The sequence below is a fragment of the Photinus pyralis genome, unplaced genomic scaffold (assembly GCF_008802855.1).
Source record: "Photinus pyralis isolate 1611_PpyrPB1 unplaced genomic scaffold, Ppyr1.3 Ppyr1.4_LG8, whole genome shotgun sequence".
Lineage (NCBI taxonomy): Eukaryota > Metazoa > Arthropoda > Insecta > Coleoptera > Lampyridae > Photinus > Photinus pyralis.
In genome coordinates, this window is record NW_022170819.1 from 10,594,134 (window position 1) to 10,608,917 (window position 14,784).

General features: G+C 35.2%; 1 protein-coding gene and 2 non-coding genes across 3 annotated transcripts in view; 2 read left to right on the forward strand and 1 right to left on the reverse strand.

Moving 5' to 3' along the window:
- The window catches only part of LOC116179169, a gene marked incomplete at its 5' end in the record, with an annotated part of 34,088 nt that overhangs the window by 9,044 nt on the left and 10,260 nt on the right, over positions 1-14,784 (forward strand). Inside the window, 1 exon segment of the mRNA XM_031498883.1 lies at positions 14,076-14,292. Coding sequence (XP_031354743.1) covers positions 14,076-14,292 — 217 coding nt within the window.
- Trnaa-agc lies at positions 2,246-2,318 on the reverse strand. The gene has a single exon. It is a non-coding gene; the product is annotated as a tRNA-Ala (tRNA).
- On the forward strand, positions 3,228-3,300 carry Trnaa-agc. The gene has a single exon. It is a non-coding gene; the product is annotated as a tRNA-Ala (tRNA).

Sequence of the window (14,784 nt, forward strand, 5' to 3'; positions counted from 1 at the left end):
AAAATCGGCACAATTATACCTTCTTTCTGGTTTTCGGGTAGGTCACTCGTTTCCATACCTTGTTTACTAGATTAATATGCTTAGCTTGATCCATCAGTGGAGAAATTCCAAGCCTCATTTCCTATCTCGTCTCCCCCTGCTGCTTTTTCTTTCTTCGGTCCTCCTTTTGGTTGCTGCTCTCATCTCCTTCCGCTCCTCCTACCTCTTCCATAGCCTCTTTATTCTCCTGCTTCCCTTGTAGTTATTTGATAAAATGTTGTTGCAATTCCTCAAATTGTATTTATCTCTCACTTGTTCTATTTTCCTTTTTTCCTCTGTTCCTTTTCTTTGCTTGTTTCTCCGCCTTTTTGGATTTGCATTTTCTATTGCACTTTTTATCCTGTTTTCTCACCTCTATGCACCCTCCTTTTTCATTATTTTCCTATAACTATTTCTCTCTTCTGGACACTCCCTGTCCCACCACTCTTTTAAATTTTCTCCCCCACCCTCCTCTTCAGTGTTTATTTCCACGTTATTGCTTTTTTGGTATTCTCGTTTATATTAATTCCACTCGTCTGTACTCCGTCCTATTCCTTCTTCTAGTTCCTCTAGTCTCCCTCTATAGGTACAGATCCACTGTGTCACTTGTCCATAACTCTAACTCCCTCTTTGTTTCGTGATCTTCCCTTTTAGACTCAATTCCATCCTTGTTCATACCTTCGTCTATTTCCTCCAGCATTTTTTCATTTACTATTGTGTAATCAATTACCGAGCTTTCTCTTACTCCAATGTATGTGAATTCCCCTCCCTCCATATTTCAGGTTAAAATAATTCTCCAACCTCTCTTTTCTGACAATTCAAGTAACACCCCCTCTTTGTTGCACTCTTTATTTCTTGATTTTCTGTCTGGTATTCCTCTTTCATTTTTACCCATTTTGCTTCAATTCTCCCAAATTTTAGCTTCTTCTCTTCCGTTTCATCTACCATAGGTATTATATATTTTATTTTTAAGTCCTTCCTCTGTTGTATATCGTTACCAATATCATTTTCTTTCGCTCCACTTCCACTCATCTGATCTGTATTCTTTCCTCTTTCGTTTCATCCCCCCAATCTCTCATCCCTTGTATACGTCATTTTGCTTTTCCCTGCACATTGTCTCTCTTCGGAAATTGGTTTCTTCCATTCCATATGTATTCATTCAGAATCCTGTTCTTTATTTTCTCCCAATTCTTTTCTTCTATTTATGATCCTCTTCCAAACTCCTAGAATTGAGCGTCATTACCGCTACACTCCAGAATATCATTTTCATATACCCTTTTTTTATTTCGCTTTTCTCTTTTCTACTGTTGTTTGTGTTTCATTTATTTGTGTAAAGATAGCTTTTAATCTCACTTTGTCCGACTGATTGGCAGCAAAACCGTAGAAGAACGCTTGCAGAAAGACGAGGAGTGTGCATGCACATGTACCTACCGGTGCCGTGTAAGGAACAACTTTAGGAATGGGGCTAGCTGATATTGGATCAGCGACATCTGGGCGCCATCCCCGAGCGTGATATACTAAAGTGGTGATTTTTCAGTTTTTTCCTATCTTCTACAGTTTTGGTCAGAGTGTTTTCAAATAGGTGTCGTCGGGAAGATCTTGTAAATGCGCGCAACTCCTGCTTGACGGAATTTTTTTTCCTGGGGGCGAAATTAACCACCTTTTACAAAGCGCGTGTTTTTGAAGGGTCTTTGGGCGCCCAAAAGTTTCTTAGAGCCCGAATCGCGGTCTCTGTTTCTCCTGTCGCTAATAGAAGCTCGAGCTATGAGAAGTGAAATCGACCAAAATACGACTTTTCGAGAGGCTTTTAAAAACTTTCCACAGATAGGCGCATCCAGAAAGTACTCAAAATTACAAGAAAGCGCTAAAGGGCTAGAAGAAAATAGAGACCTCAGACCCCATAAGAAAGTGATAAAGAAACCCTTAAGTCGCCTTTTGATGTGTTCTAAAGCCTCTTAAGTGGTAAAAACTCTTTGAAAAGTGCCAAAAAGTTCTTTCCGTTGTGTTTTAAGTACGCTTCTATATTGTGTGACGCTCGGCAGCTGACGGCCAACTCGGCCAGCTCGCCTGGCTCAATTTGTTTCAAGCGCATTTGAAAGAAATAAATTTAAAAAATCGTCGATATGTCTTTAAAATTGACTAATTCGTATTAGTTTGTTGTTTTATAAGCACTCATGGCTGAAGTGAATCAATTACCTACCGTAGGTACGAAAAAAAACCAAAATTTTGGAGGTGCCGGGCATCGATCCCGGTACCTCTCGCATGCTAAGCGAGCGCTCTACCATCTGAGCTACACCCCCTTCGTACAAGTAATGGTAATGAACAAAAAATACGCCAAATGAGTAGTTCGATTGATCTACTTTCACCTAAAATGTTAATCGATTCGTAAATGGAATATGGTAGCTAAGTTGCCTAACCTACGGGCGTTGAGTGAAAACAATGCCAAAGAATTCTTTGACAATGCTAAGATTGAAAAAAAATGCGTTTTTGTTCGTCTACCGTCTATGCAAAATTCGAGAAACAACTTGGAGATGGAGTGAACTTTTCGTCATTTTTTGGGCAATAGCCACTCAAAAAAATACCAGGTGAGGACACAATCATATCGATAGTATTCTTATAAAGTACTACGGAAACTCAAATCAACGCCGTTGGTTATTGAAAAGACAAGAGCCTTTGCAAACATAAGCAGGTCCGTTTGACTTCGGAATTTAGAAAAATTACATACTTATCTGCTTAATTTCTGAATTTCTGAAAAAGTTCGTAGATTCTCTGAACCATTTACCAAGAATTACTTATGGCCGTTTGCATCGACAAATTTAAGTGGAGCTTAGCTTAAAATCCATAGCAACCATTGTCTCAATTATCGTTGCCATGGATTTTAAGCTACGTTTAAGCTAAGCTCCACTTAAATTTGTCGGTGCAAATGGCCATAAGTTGTTTTATTTTAAGATTAAGATGAATCCCCAACGAACCTCCTAGTTAAAGTTTCTGGAGAGGTTTTTATAATTTATTTAACGAAATAGTGTATGAAGTACCTACTTACAGGAAGAACCTTTATGTCTAACAAGAATTGTTGAAGAACTTAGGTATGTCATGCGAGTAAATCTATACATACACTACTAATATGTTGGGAGATTCAGAACATAAGTGTAGACCAATACCAGTGATATTATATCAGGGATTTTTGATTGCTATCACAGTTTTTATGAGGGGGTGTAGCTCAGATGGTAGAGCGCTCGCTTAGCATGCGAGAGGTACCGGGATCGATGCCCGGCACCTCCAAAACATTTTGTCTGAATTTTTCATAATATCTAGGTCGCAGAACCGGTTGCACCTTTACATAATTAAACATTCAACTATTAATTACTAACTAATTTAGTTTCGCTTCTGGTTGTAATACCTACACCTCCAATACAGTATTGGGAACTAGACTGCTTTGTTTTAATTCAACAAGATGGAGCACCAGTATAGACAAGACATATCTTGTGTTATTCTATACGGTGTCTTACAAATTTTGTGCTCTCATATGGTTCTTGAGTATTTCTGAATGGGACTCCGACTGCACCCTATACTCTTTGTTGTAAAGTTGGAATGTGTTGTGTATCATAACTTTGTGCTATAGTTTACCTATGATACCTATACACCTACAGGGTTTTTGAGAGATCCTTTGAAGATCTGTCAAGATTCTTTGAATAGGTACATCTCGAGATTGCTTATTTTTGGGATATTTTGAGATTCTTTAGTAATTTGTTTTCTTTAGATGCTTCTATAAGGACTCGCTCAAGATTTTTCGGGGGCTGTTCAGAGATAATTTCAGATTTTCTGCAGATTCTCACGGACCCTTTGCGTGTGACCATAGTTAATGTTCCCTCTCAACTTGTGCACTTTATTCAGGGATTACTCAAACGTATTTTAGACATTCTGCCCTTGGTAAACATTAACCATTGACACGCGGCACAAGCGAAGTGTCACAACGTTTCGGTAACACTTTTATTCACATTCCACCAATCGATGTAATATCAAATAGCAATTTGAGTATAGGTACAGGGTGAGTCAACGATTGCGCGGAGTAACTTAATGATAAGATTTTTCGATAGAGTGCTTTTGTATTATGATATGGTTGAATATTCTCCACATTTTAAAAATATTTGGAATTATACAGGGTACGCCCACAAAATAGGGCGCCAAAATGGTACATTTTTTTAAATACAACCCCCTGTATTTGAAAGCATTTTTGAATTCTACGCGTAATTGTACGTCTTTTATATTATATGGTTAATATCCGAAAAACTAGTAGTTTTAAAGATAATTCTATTTTTAAGAAAAATTTGGCATTTGCAAGCGTCAGTATATATCCTGGTATATATTGTCAAAATTATTACTTAAATTTTGATTATAGGTTTTTTATCTTTTATCCTGGGTTCAGTAAAAGTCAAATAAATAGATCTACTATAAAACATTAAAAAAAATAGCTTACAGGGTGTTTTTTTGTAGATCCAAAGTTTCAAAATTTCATATTAAAAATCTCACTTTTCTTAAAAGGAACACCCTGTATATTTTTCTGTCATCTTTTAGCTCTTCCAAAAACCTTCAACTTTTGATAATAATAATGCCCTATACCTATTTCTGATATTTTTCAAAATATCTTGGTTTTCCTGGTTTTTATATTCTAATCTTAAATAAGTTATATGTAATTTACATAATAACGAGGTGGCCATGCAAAAAAAGGCAATTTTTATCTGCCTCGTTCAAAGCTAAAATCATATTTATTAATTCATTTTTCGAATAATTCATTTAAGCCTAAAAACGAGAATAAATTTCATAGTAAAAACATAAACAAATATCGTGGTTTTCCTAGTTTTTATATTTTAATCTGGAATAAGTTCTAATTTACATAATAACGAGGTGAATATGAAAAAAAAAATTAAAATACATAATATCACTGACTGGATGACATAAGGAGATTAAATTTTCTCAAATGTTTTTACCAGGGTTTTTACTTATTCTCCGGTTTTTGGACTTAAAATGAATTGTTTGAAAAATAAATTAATCGATATGATTTTCGTTTTGGAGGAGATAGATAAAAAATGCTTTTTTTTGCATGGCCACCTCACTATTATGTAAATTACATATAACTTATTTAAGATTAGAATATAAAACCCAGGAAAACCAAGATATTTCGAAAACTATCAGAGATAGGTATAGGACATTATTATCAAAAGTTGAAGGTTTTGGAAGGAGTTAAATGATGACAGAAAAATATACAGAGTGTTCCATTTAAAAAAGTGAGATTTTTTAATATGAAGTTTTGCAACTTTGGACCTACCAAAAAAACACCCTGTAAGCTATATTTTTAATGTTTCATAGTAGATGTATTTATGTGACTTTTACTTAACCCAGGATAAAAGATATGAAACCTGGAATCAAAATTTAATTAATAATTTTGACAATATACAGGGTGTTACACGACCGTTCGAAAAAAAAAAATCGGGTTGTAGAGGGCATCAAAACAAGCACTTTTTCCAAATAAACCGAGGGTCCAACGTGTTTCGTTTGGGAGCCACCCCCCAAAGAGTGTTGAAATCTGCATTTCTTCTTTAATTTTTTTCTCAGCAACCATAAGAGTTACAAAGTCGGGTGGCATGTCTTTGAATAGGTTTTTGGGTATGCTCTTTCCGATTTTGCAATTTTTTTTTCAAAATTCCTACCCCTAAAGGGCGCACCCCTAAAGGGCGCACCCCTAAACTAGGGTGCAAAAAAAAATTCTGATTTCGACGAAATTTGGTATCTGGGGTTTTTTAAACATGAAAATCACGAATCTGAAATTAGTTTTTGAAAATTCGAAAAAAAAAGTTCCACTGCAATTCTTGGCGGGACAACGAAAATAGAGATAATTACACGAAATTTGTTGTGTACATACTAAACGAGTTAAGGAACAAAACTGTCGAACAGTTTTTTAAAATAACTTTTCAAACAAAAGTTATACTCACTTGAATGTTGGTCCTTCGGGTCGCGAAGTGTCCCAAGCCTACTAGTAAGCCATAATTTCGCATGTGTTGGTTGACAATGTCGCAAAAACAAAAGATTAACGGTTTGAGTCGATATTTTGTTATTTGGAATTAATTCGGTCATTAAATGATTAAAAAATTCGATGTATCGATTAAAACACCTACCAAGGTATTTTAAAGCGCTGATCGATTTATTTATTATCTAAATAAGGTAGGGGAAAAAGTCAAATCACTTTCCGTATGATACTTTTTCACTATGATCAAAAATTTTCATAATCTTAGGTTGAAAAATAACTTCCAAAAGAACACGCTCCTTTCACATGCGAAATTATGGCTTACTAGTAGGCTTGGGACACTTCGCGACCCGAAGGACCAACATTCAAATGAGTATAACTTTTGTTTGAAAAGTTATTTTAAAAAACTGTTCGACAGTTTTGTTCCTTAACTCGTTTAGTATGTACACAACAAATTTCGTGGAATTATCTCTATTTTCGTTGTCCCGCCAAGAATTGCAGTGGAACTTTTTTTTTCGAATTTTCAAAAACTAATTTCAGATTCGTGATTTTCATGTTAAAAAACCCCCAGATACCAAATTTCGTCGAAATCAGAATTTTTTTTTGCACCCTAGTTTAGGGGTGCGCCCTTTAGGGGTAGGAATTTTGAAAAAAAAATTGCAAAATCGGAAAGAGCATACCCAAAAACCTATTCAAAGACAAAAATTAAAGAAGAAATGCAGATTTCAACACTCTTTGGGGGGTGGCTCCCAAACGAAACACGTTGGACCCTCGGTTTATTTGGAAAAAGTGCTTGTTTTGATGCCCTCTACAACCCGATTTTTTTTTTTCGAACGGTCGTGTAACACCCTGTATACTGACCCCCAATTTTTCTTAGAAATCAAATTATCTTTAAAACTACTAGCTTTTCGGATATTAACTATATAATAAAAAAGACGTAAAATTACACGTAGAATTCATAAATGCATTCAAATACAGGGAGTTCTATTAAAAAAAAATCCTGAAAAAATGTACCATTTGGGCGCCCTACTTTGTGGGCGCAACCTGTATAATTGCAAATATTTTTTAAATGTGTGGAATATTCAACTATATCATAATACAAAATCACTCTATCGAAAAATCTTATCTTCAAGGCATTAAGTTGCTAGGCGCAATCGTTGACTCACCCTGTACATACGACCTCACTAATTCATTTGCTGCCAAAAATGGTCTAAGTCTAAGGTTACTACAACCCTAGTATTGCTATAACGTACCTCTGAAAATGAGAAATTTTCTCTCTACGCGCAGTAAAATTTAAAGACACTATCGCATTGCGTTGTTTAGCTATAGATTCGACACTTCGGGAGCTGTGCCGTTTGGAACATAAAACGCAGCGAATGAATATATGATTCAATTTGCCCAAATTTTATTTCGCGTAGTCGTAAAACAGTTCAAAAGCGCAGCGAAACACAATCTCGTTAGCATAATGTAAAGATAGCAATAAACCACCCTGTTTTGACAACACTCGTTAGGAAAGTTTCGCTAACTTAATTTCAATTTAAAAAGTTTCGCAAGAGGAGAATTCCGCTTATTATTATTATTAGCCTCATTTACAAAAGGCCGTAAAAGTGAATTCCACGTTTTCGTCATCATTATGCAAAATATCCAGGCGCAATAGGTATCGTCGTATATTCTGTACGTAACGAAACAAGGCAAAAATCTCTAAATTCGGTGAAGGAAGTATTTTTCTTTAGGACGCGAGGATAACACCGGAAACGTGCTGGGGCGAAACACAAACTCCCTTCAAACTTTAAACCGTACAGCAGATTTGGGTCAACTTCGTAAATATTATAGAAGGCCGTCGCATCAAACGATAGACTTGAAAACAGGGTAGAATCACTTTCGTATATTATTAGTGATACAAAAGGTTTTAAGGGATCATAAAGGTTCTCGAAACTACCTTAGACCTAAACACTACGCCCGCCTAGAAACTAACTTTTAAGAAAAAGAAACTTTCGGAAACGGGCTTAAGATGAAATAAAAGGAAAATGATAACGGCCCAATTTACTTAAACGACGATCCCATTTCATTTAATTGTGTTTGTTCTGCGTGTTTTATATTCGAGTTTTGACGGGCCACGGAATTAAATCTTTTGACAGGCAAATGAATGTATTTGATTCATTAAAATAAGAATTTCTTGCAAACTTCCCTTCCTACGGAAACCTTTTAAAATTGCCGGGAATAATTTATTTCTACCACATTCTTGATTAATAAACCGATACAACGAAATATCGAAGGATCCTCAGTATTACAATCACTTTTAACGACAATTTATTTTAATCTTACAAAATACATTTTATAGTTAACAAAAATGCATCAAATTCATGTCTTGGGCTTTGAGATAATGCTCTTGGTTTTTTTCCCAACGATCTTGGTGCATAAATAACGATTTTGACATGTTTTGATCAAAATCCATGTGGTCCATAAAAATAGATCAAATTCATGTTTAGATCATTGAGATAATGCTCTTGATCTTTTTCCCAACGATCTTGGTGCATAAATAACGATTTTGACATGTTTTGATCAAAATCCACGTTTTCGCCAAAAATTCATCAAATTCATGTCTTGGGCATTGAGATAATGCGCCTAGTCTTTTTCCCAATGATCTTGGTGCATAAATAACGATTTTGACATGTTTTGATCAAAATCCACGTGGTCGCCAAAAATGCATCAAATTCATGTCTTAGGCATTGAGATAATGCGCCTAGTCTTTTCCCAACGATCTTGGTGCATAAATAACGATTTTGACATGTTTTGATCAAAATCCACGTGGTCGCCAAAAATGCATCAAATTCATGTCTTGGGCATTGAGATAATGCGCGTAGTCTTTTTCCCAACGATCTTGGTGCATAATTAACGATTTTGACATATTTTGATCAAAATCCATGTGGCCTCAGAAAAATAATTTAACATTTTTGAATCACACACATGCGGTTATCAAACGTGCACGTTATCAACTCTTTCAGCATCAAGATAATGCGTTTGAAAGCTTTTACAACTCTAAATTCATGTGTAAAGAATAATTTTGGGTACATTTTGCTCTAAAACTTTTGACCGAGACCACAGAGAAGAGTTACACATCTAAGAGTCTAAGAGTCATAGGGAATAATCTAGCGAAAGTCCGAACTCGATACATGACCTAGGGAATGAAATATGTTAATTTTTATTATATTGAGTTCGCAGTTTTTCCTATTCCCGATTCACTCGAAGTCGTATAACTTTTGTTCCTGTTGAACCAGCTTCCTGAAAATCAATAGCGTCCGTTCTTAATGTCCAACGTACCCGTATACCAAATTTCAACACAATCGGCCACTTTTAAAAAGAGTTAGAGCGCACACGGACGGACGGACGGACGGACGGACGGACGACAATACAAAACTATAAAGGATCTGAGGATCCTTAATAAACTCATCTGTTTGTTTATGTAAGCATTTTATTTATACACTAATGAATGTATGTAATAAATAAGTAAATACTTGTTTATTTACTTATTTATTTATTTATTTATTTATTCATTCTTTTTTTATTTATTTATACTGAAATCCGTGGTATGGAATTTCAAGCCTGAACTTTATATTTGCAACTTTCAATTTTGAAATATGAACCTTGAACTGTGAACTCTAAATTACAAATTTGGAAGCTTGACAAGTCTAGATTTTAGAATTTCGAGTTGAACTTTGAATCTTAACTTTTTAACATTGAAAATTCGTATGTTGAACCTTAAACCTTACACCTCTGACGATATACCCTTGAATATCAAAGTATCTCAAATCTTGACTTTTAGACCTTGACCTGACTTTAGACCATTTTAACCATGACCAAGTTTTTTAACCCAAAGAATTAAACTTTAATATCGATTTGGAAACTTCCATCTTAGATTACATTTTAAAACTTAAACCTGATTATTCTTTTAACCATTGTGTCTTGAACTTTGAACCTTAAACCTTAAGCATGCACCTTAGACCTTGCCCTTTCCGTTTTGACTCTACTACGAACCTTGCAATTTCAACTTATGCCTTGGATTTAGAGATTTAATCTTGTAATTTGGTCTTTATGCGTTGAATCCCCAGAACCCGTAACTCAAATTTTTGATCTCGTGTCCGTTATTATTGCATTATATTATATTATATTATATTATATTATATTATATTATATTATATTATATTATATTATATTATATTATATTATATTATATTATATTATATTATATTAATTATATTATATTATATTAATTATATTATATATAATTATAAATTATAAATTATAAATTGTGATTCTTGGCTCTTCATCCTTCACTTTTGAGCCTTGCTTCTTTGAATATTGACCATTAAATCTAGATGGCAATTATTGACCGTTAAATTCTAAATCTTGAGTTTCGAATGTTTGAGCTCCAGTCTTAAATCGGTCTTGCGCTTAGATTCTTCGAACTTTGAACCTTCAATTGAAAGCTACAACGTTGACCATTTAACCTTGAGCATTGAAATGTCAATCTGGAACATCTTAAACCGTGTTACCTTCCTCTTTCAATTTTGAACTGTGAAACTTAAATTATAAACCATAAAGTTGCGACGGCAGGATGGTAATTGGGTCGCCTATGCAAAACATATCGTGATCGGTGGGCTGGTTGCCGCAGGCCATCCATATTTCAGCAGCCCTACCTATATAGCTTCTACTGCTTAAAGCTTGTTTTTTTTGTCTTGTATCCTTATGAGGGTTTGGAGGGTGTGAATTTTTGCTTTTGGAGCCATGCGCTTTTCCATTTCCAGTCACCCATTGGATTTGTAGGCACGGAATCCATTTTACAGCGTTATCCATGCTAACGCCATTGGCGAAACTGTAATGGATGCGTGTTTCCTAGTTTCCTTGTAGCACTCTCCTAGGCTGCTTTTTTTCGCTCTTGTGTTCCGGCCACAGATGGTATGTCTCATATGTGCTCGAGGTCGGAGTTATCTATTCTGTCGTAAATTTTCTCGGCCAGAAAAAGGATGTTTTCTACGAGCGTTTCCACTTGCAGGTCCTGTCTCCTACCAGGATGGTGTAGCCGGCAAGTGCCGTAACTTATTTACTTATTTATTTATTTATTTATTTATTTATTTATTTATTTATTTATTTATTTATTTATTCATTTATTTATTTATTTATTTATTTATTTATTTATTTATTTATTTATTTTATTTATTTTTCTTCATTCAATTTAAATGTTGATGACCTCTTCAGGATCTCCGTGAGCGGCTAGAACAAAGTTTGGGATGAACCTTCTGTACCACGACGTTCCAATTAAAGCCCGAACTTCTGCAATTCGCTCCTACAGAACTGCCATTTCTCCTTATTTAAATCTAATTTTCCGGCTTGCAAGCGTTTAAATGCTTTACCTAAAACCTCCATGTGTTGCTCAAAAGTGGCGAGGTGACGAGATTTCCCATCAGGGTTAGTTTGCCAGTATACTGACTTCATATCTAGGCTCAGCAGGGAACGAGCATCTCTTAATTTATCTAGAATATTAGAAATGTAAAGCATAGGATAGGCATCGCGCCTGATAGCTAAAGGTTCGCCCAAACCGACGCGGATATGCGGGCACGAGAACGGGGGCGGTACGGATGCCAACACCACCACCATTAGAATTGGACTGCTCCATGGACTCGTCAATGGTTCACCCACCTTTGCCCAACATTTCCTGAAGTTCAACATCGATTTCTTTTAACAATTTCTCTAAAGTACTGCAAGTCACATATGTACGCTGACGACATACAATTATATGCAGCATGCAACATAACTCATATGACTCATGTCATAACTAAAATCAATGATGACCTAGCCAATATAAATCTTTGGTGCAATAGGAATGGATTATGTCTGAACCCAGACAAAACTGTTGCCCTCTGCATATCAAATAGAATGAGGACAAATGAAATTAATTTAAACTGTCATATTTTAAAACTAAACGGTGCGGCAATTAAATGGGTAACACACACGAAAAACCTAGGGCTCATCTTAGACGAACACCTATCTTTTCAAAAGCATGTCGATAGAGCATATGGGTTGGGCTTCTCTAAATTAAAAGCAATTTATCACTTGAAAAATCTACCAGTGGATACAAAACTGAAGTTGATACAAACTCTTATTTTTCCCATATTTGAATATTGTAGTTTGGTGTATTACAATTCTCTTACGCAACAATATAAACACAAATTACAACGCTTGCAAAATGCGTGTTTTAGATTCGCTTTAGGTATACCTTCTAGAGACCATGTAAGCCCTTATCTTGAAAGAATCCATTTATTAAATGTGAAAGGACGAATTCACTATTTGCTATGCATCTTTCTTTACAAATTGTGTAAAAGTGGTTCTCCTGGATACTTACTGGAAACCTTAGAAAAGCGGTCAAGTAGGCATGCAGTGAACTTGCGAATTGATAGTCTCACAATACCCAAATACAGAACAAAAAAATTTCGAGGCAGTTTCACATACATTGCTGTTTCAACCTTAAATCAAATTCAAGAACACCTAAGTTTATCTTTGGATAATTTCAAAAAAATAATATTTGACATGTGTTTTGATCATTTTTGAAATAAAAGCTAATTTTTTAGAATACCATTGTTAATAATGTTTAAATAGGTACGAAATGTGCAATTCTTTTTTTCTTTGTTCTTTATTTTTTTCATTATTTTTTAGTGTTTTCAAGCATGTATATTTATGATAATTAGATCATGTTATGCGTCTCATGTCAAAGAATGTTGTCTTTATTTAAGCATATTATGTCACAGTCTTTACTGGAAGAGTGGAAGATCGCCTATGGCGAACTCTGTTTCCATTTGTGAAAATTTTCTATGTTTTTTCACAATAAATTATTATTATTATTATTATTATTATTATAATGCTGGCGATACCGGGTAATAACTCTTTAATTGGTTCTATTTTATCTTCCAGCTGGATTTTCTGGTCCTGATCCAGATTCTAGATTTCAAGATCCCTACCGTACCTATTTGCTCGTCACCTTCAACTGAAATTAGGAACCACTAAAATATCGATGATTTTCACCACCTCCCTCAATCTAACTGGTACTCGAAGGACACCCAGACAAGCGCATGATTCAAAATTCGCTACTCTAACATTGTTAACATCCGTTTTTAATAGAGACGGCACACTAATTCCCCTTAAAATTCTCCCCAATCACAATTTTTGTAGCTCTCGAATCTAATAATCCCAATATATTGAGCATAATAGGGGAGCTCTCATCCCCTTGAACTTGCGAAAACACATAATTTAACAAACAACGAACGCAATTGGCGTCCTGAAATTCAGGCCATTTGGATGTTTCTTGAACTTCTAAGATCTTGAATCTGGAATTTTGAATTTGGAATCATAGGTCTTAAACTTGGAAGTTGAAGGGCTGTTTCCCGTAAGACGTGGAATGATCGGTTTGAGTATAGAGTTTACTAATGAAAAATCTAAATATGACTGTATGAATTGAAAAGATGCTGCTTAAGGTCAATAAATCACCCTTAGAATTATGACGATAAATTACTTTCGTCAAAAAGAACATAATTTCTGCATTACGTTACGAAACCCTCCCAGACTCTAATTGCGTACTTATTTACAATTCGCAATCAAGGGTGTCTCTCCAAGCTTGAATATCTGATTAGATCATAAAGAACAATTTCTAACAAGAAAAGTAGAATTTGTGGCGTAAATGTTTATTGTCGAGTAAGTAAAACAACCTTTTCTAATGAATAAGGCAGTTGGTATATTGGAAGGGAAGTAGGAGTTAATGTTCCAAAGGGAATTTGTAAATGCTACGTTGAGAAAGCGAAATAAAATTTCGCCATTGGTTTTCATTATTTAACGTTGGGGAAACTCCCAGTCAATATTATCTCAGAAAAGTTTCTTTTCCTTTTCGTACATGAAAACATGTCGCTTAATCTTTTCTGTAAAGATAATGTATTGATTTCCCTTTAGCTCAAATCTGATAATAAAGAAGCGTTGTGTACTTTTCTAGGTCGATGACAGTTTGACAAAACCCTTTTCAAATGGACGGCTGCACGGGCACGGATATTTCGAACGAAAATCATCATCGACGACCCAGCTATCGGTTGAAGTATCTGAATTACACGGCGGAGAAGATGGAGTTTTACGGCTCACTTGCATTTCGACTATACCGGGATACGTGAACCACAATGAGAAATATGCCGATATTAGGCAGCATTCCGTTATTAGTAAGTATTTTTTCGTTTTATTTTTATGAGGGGGGCGCCTCTTCGTTGTACTACCGGCGCTTTTAATATAGCCGTCGCGAAAGTGGGACGTAATCTTTTCGTTAACGGAACGAGTCAGATGTTTCCAGAAGCTTTTGTTTTCTTTACGATGGAGTTTGTTGGCCAATTTCGAAATGCCGACTCTATGGATGACATTCGGTCGAAATAAAGCATCGGTTATAATAAGAACAACACTCGAACTTTATGTTGCAGCATCCGATTTGCGTGGCTCTCTCTCCTTATTATATCTCTTCTACCTCCTTTATGATTTATCTATTCTTGTATCGGTTGACGTCTTGTCGATTTAGAAAGGTCTTAAGGGAATGCAAAAAGTATTTTCTTCAAGCTGGTGTAAGTAAGGAATAGATAAAACACTAATCGTTAGGCTGTGTATTTCAATTCCCTAAAATCAAAATACAATTTGTTATTGATAAGACAATGATTAATTAACAA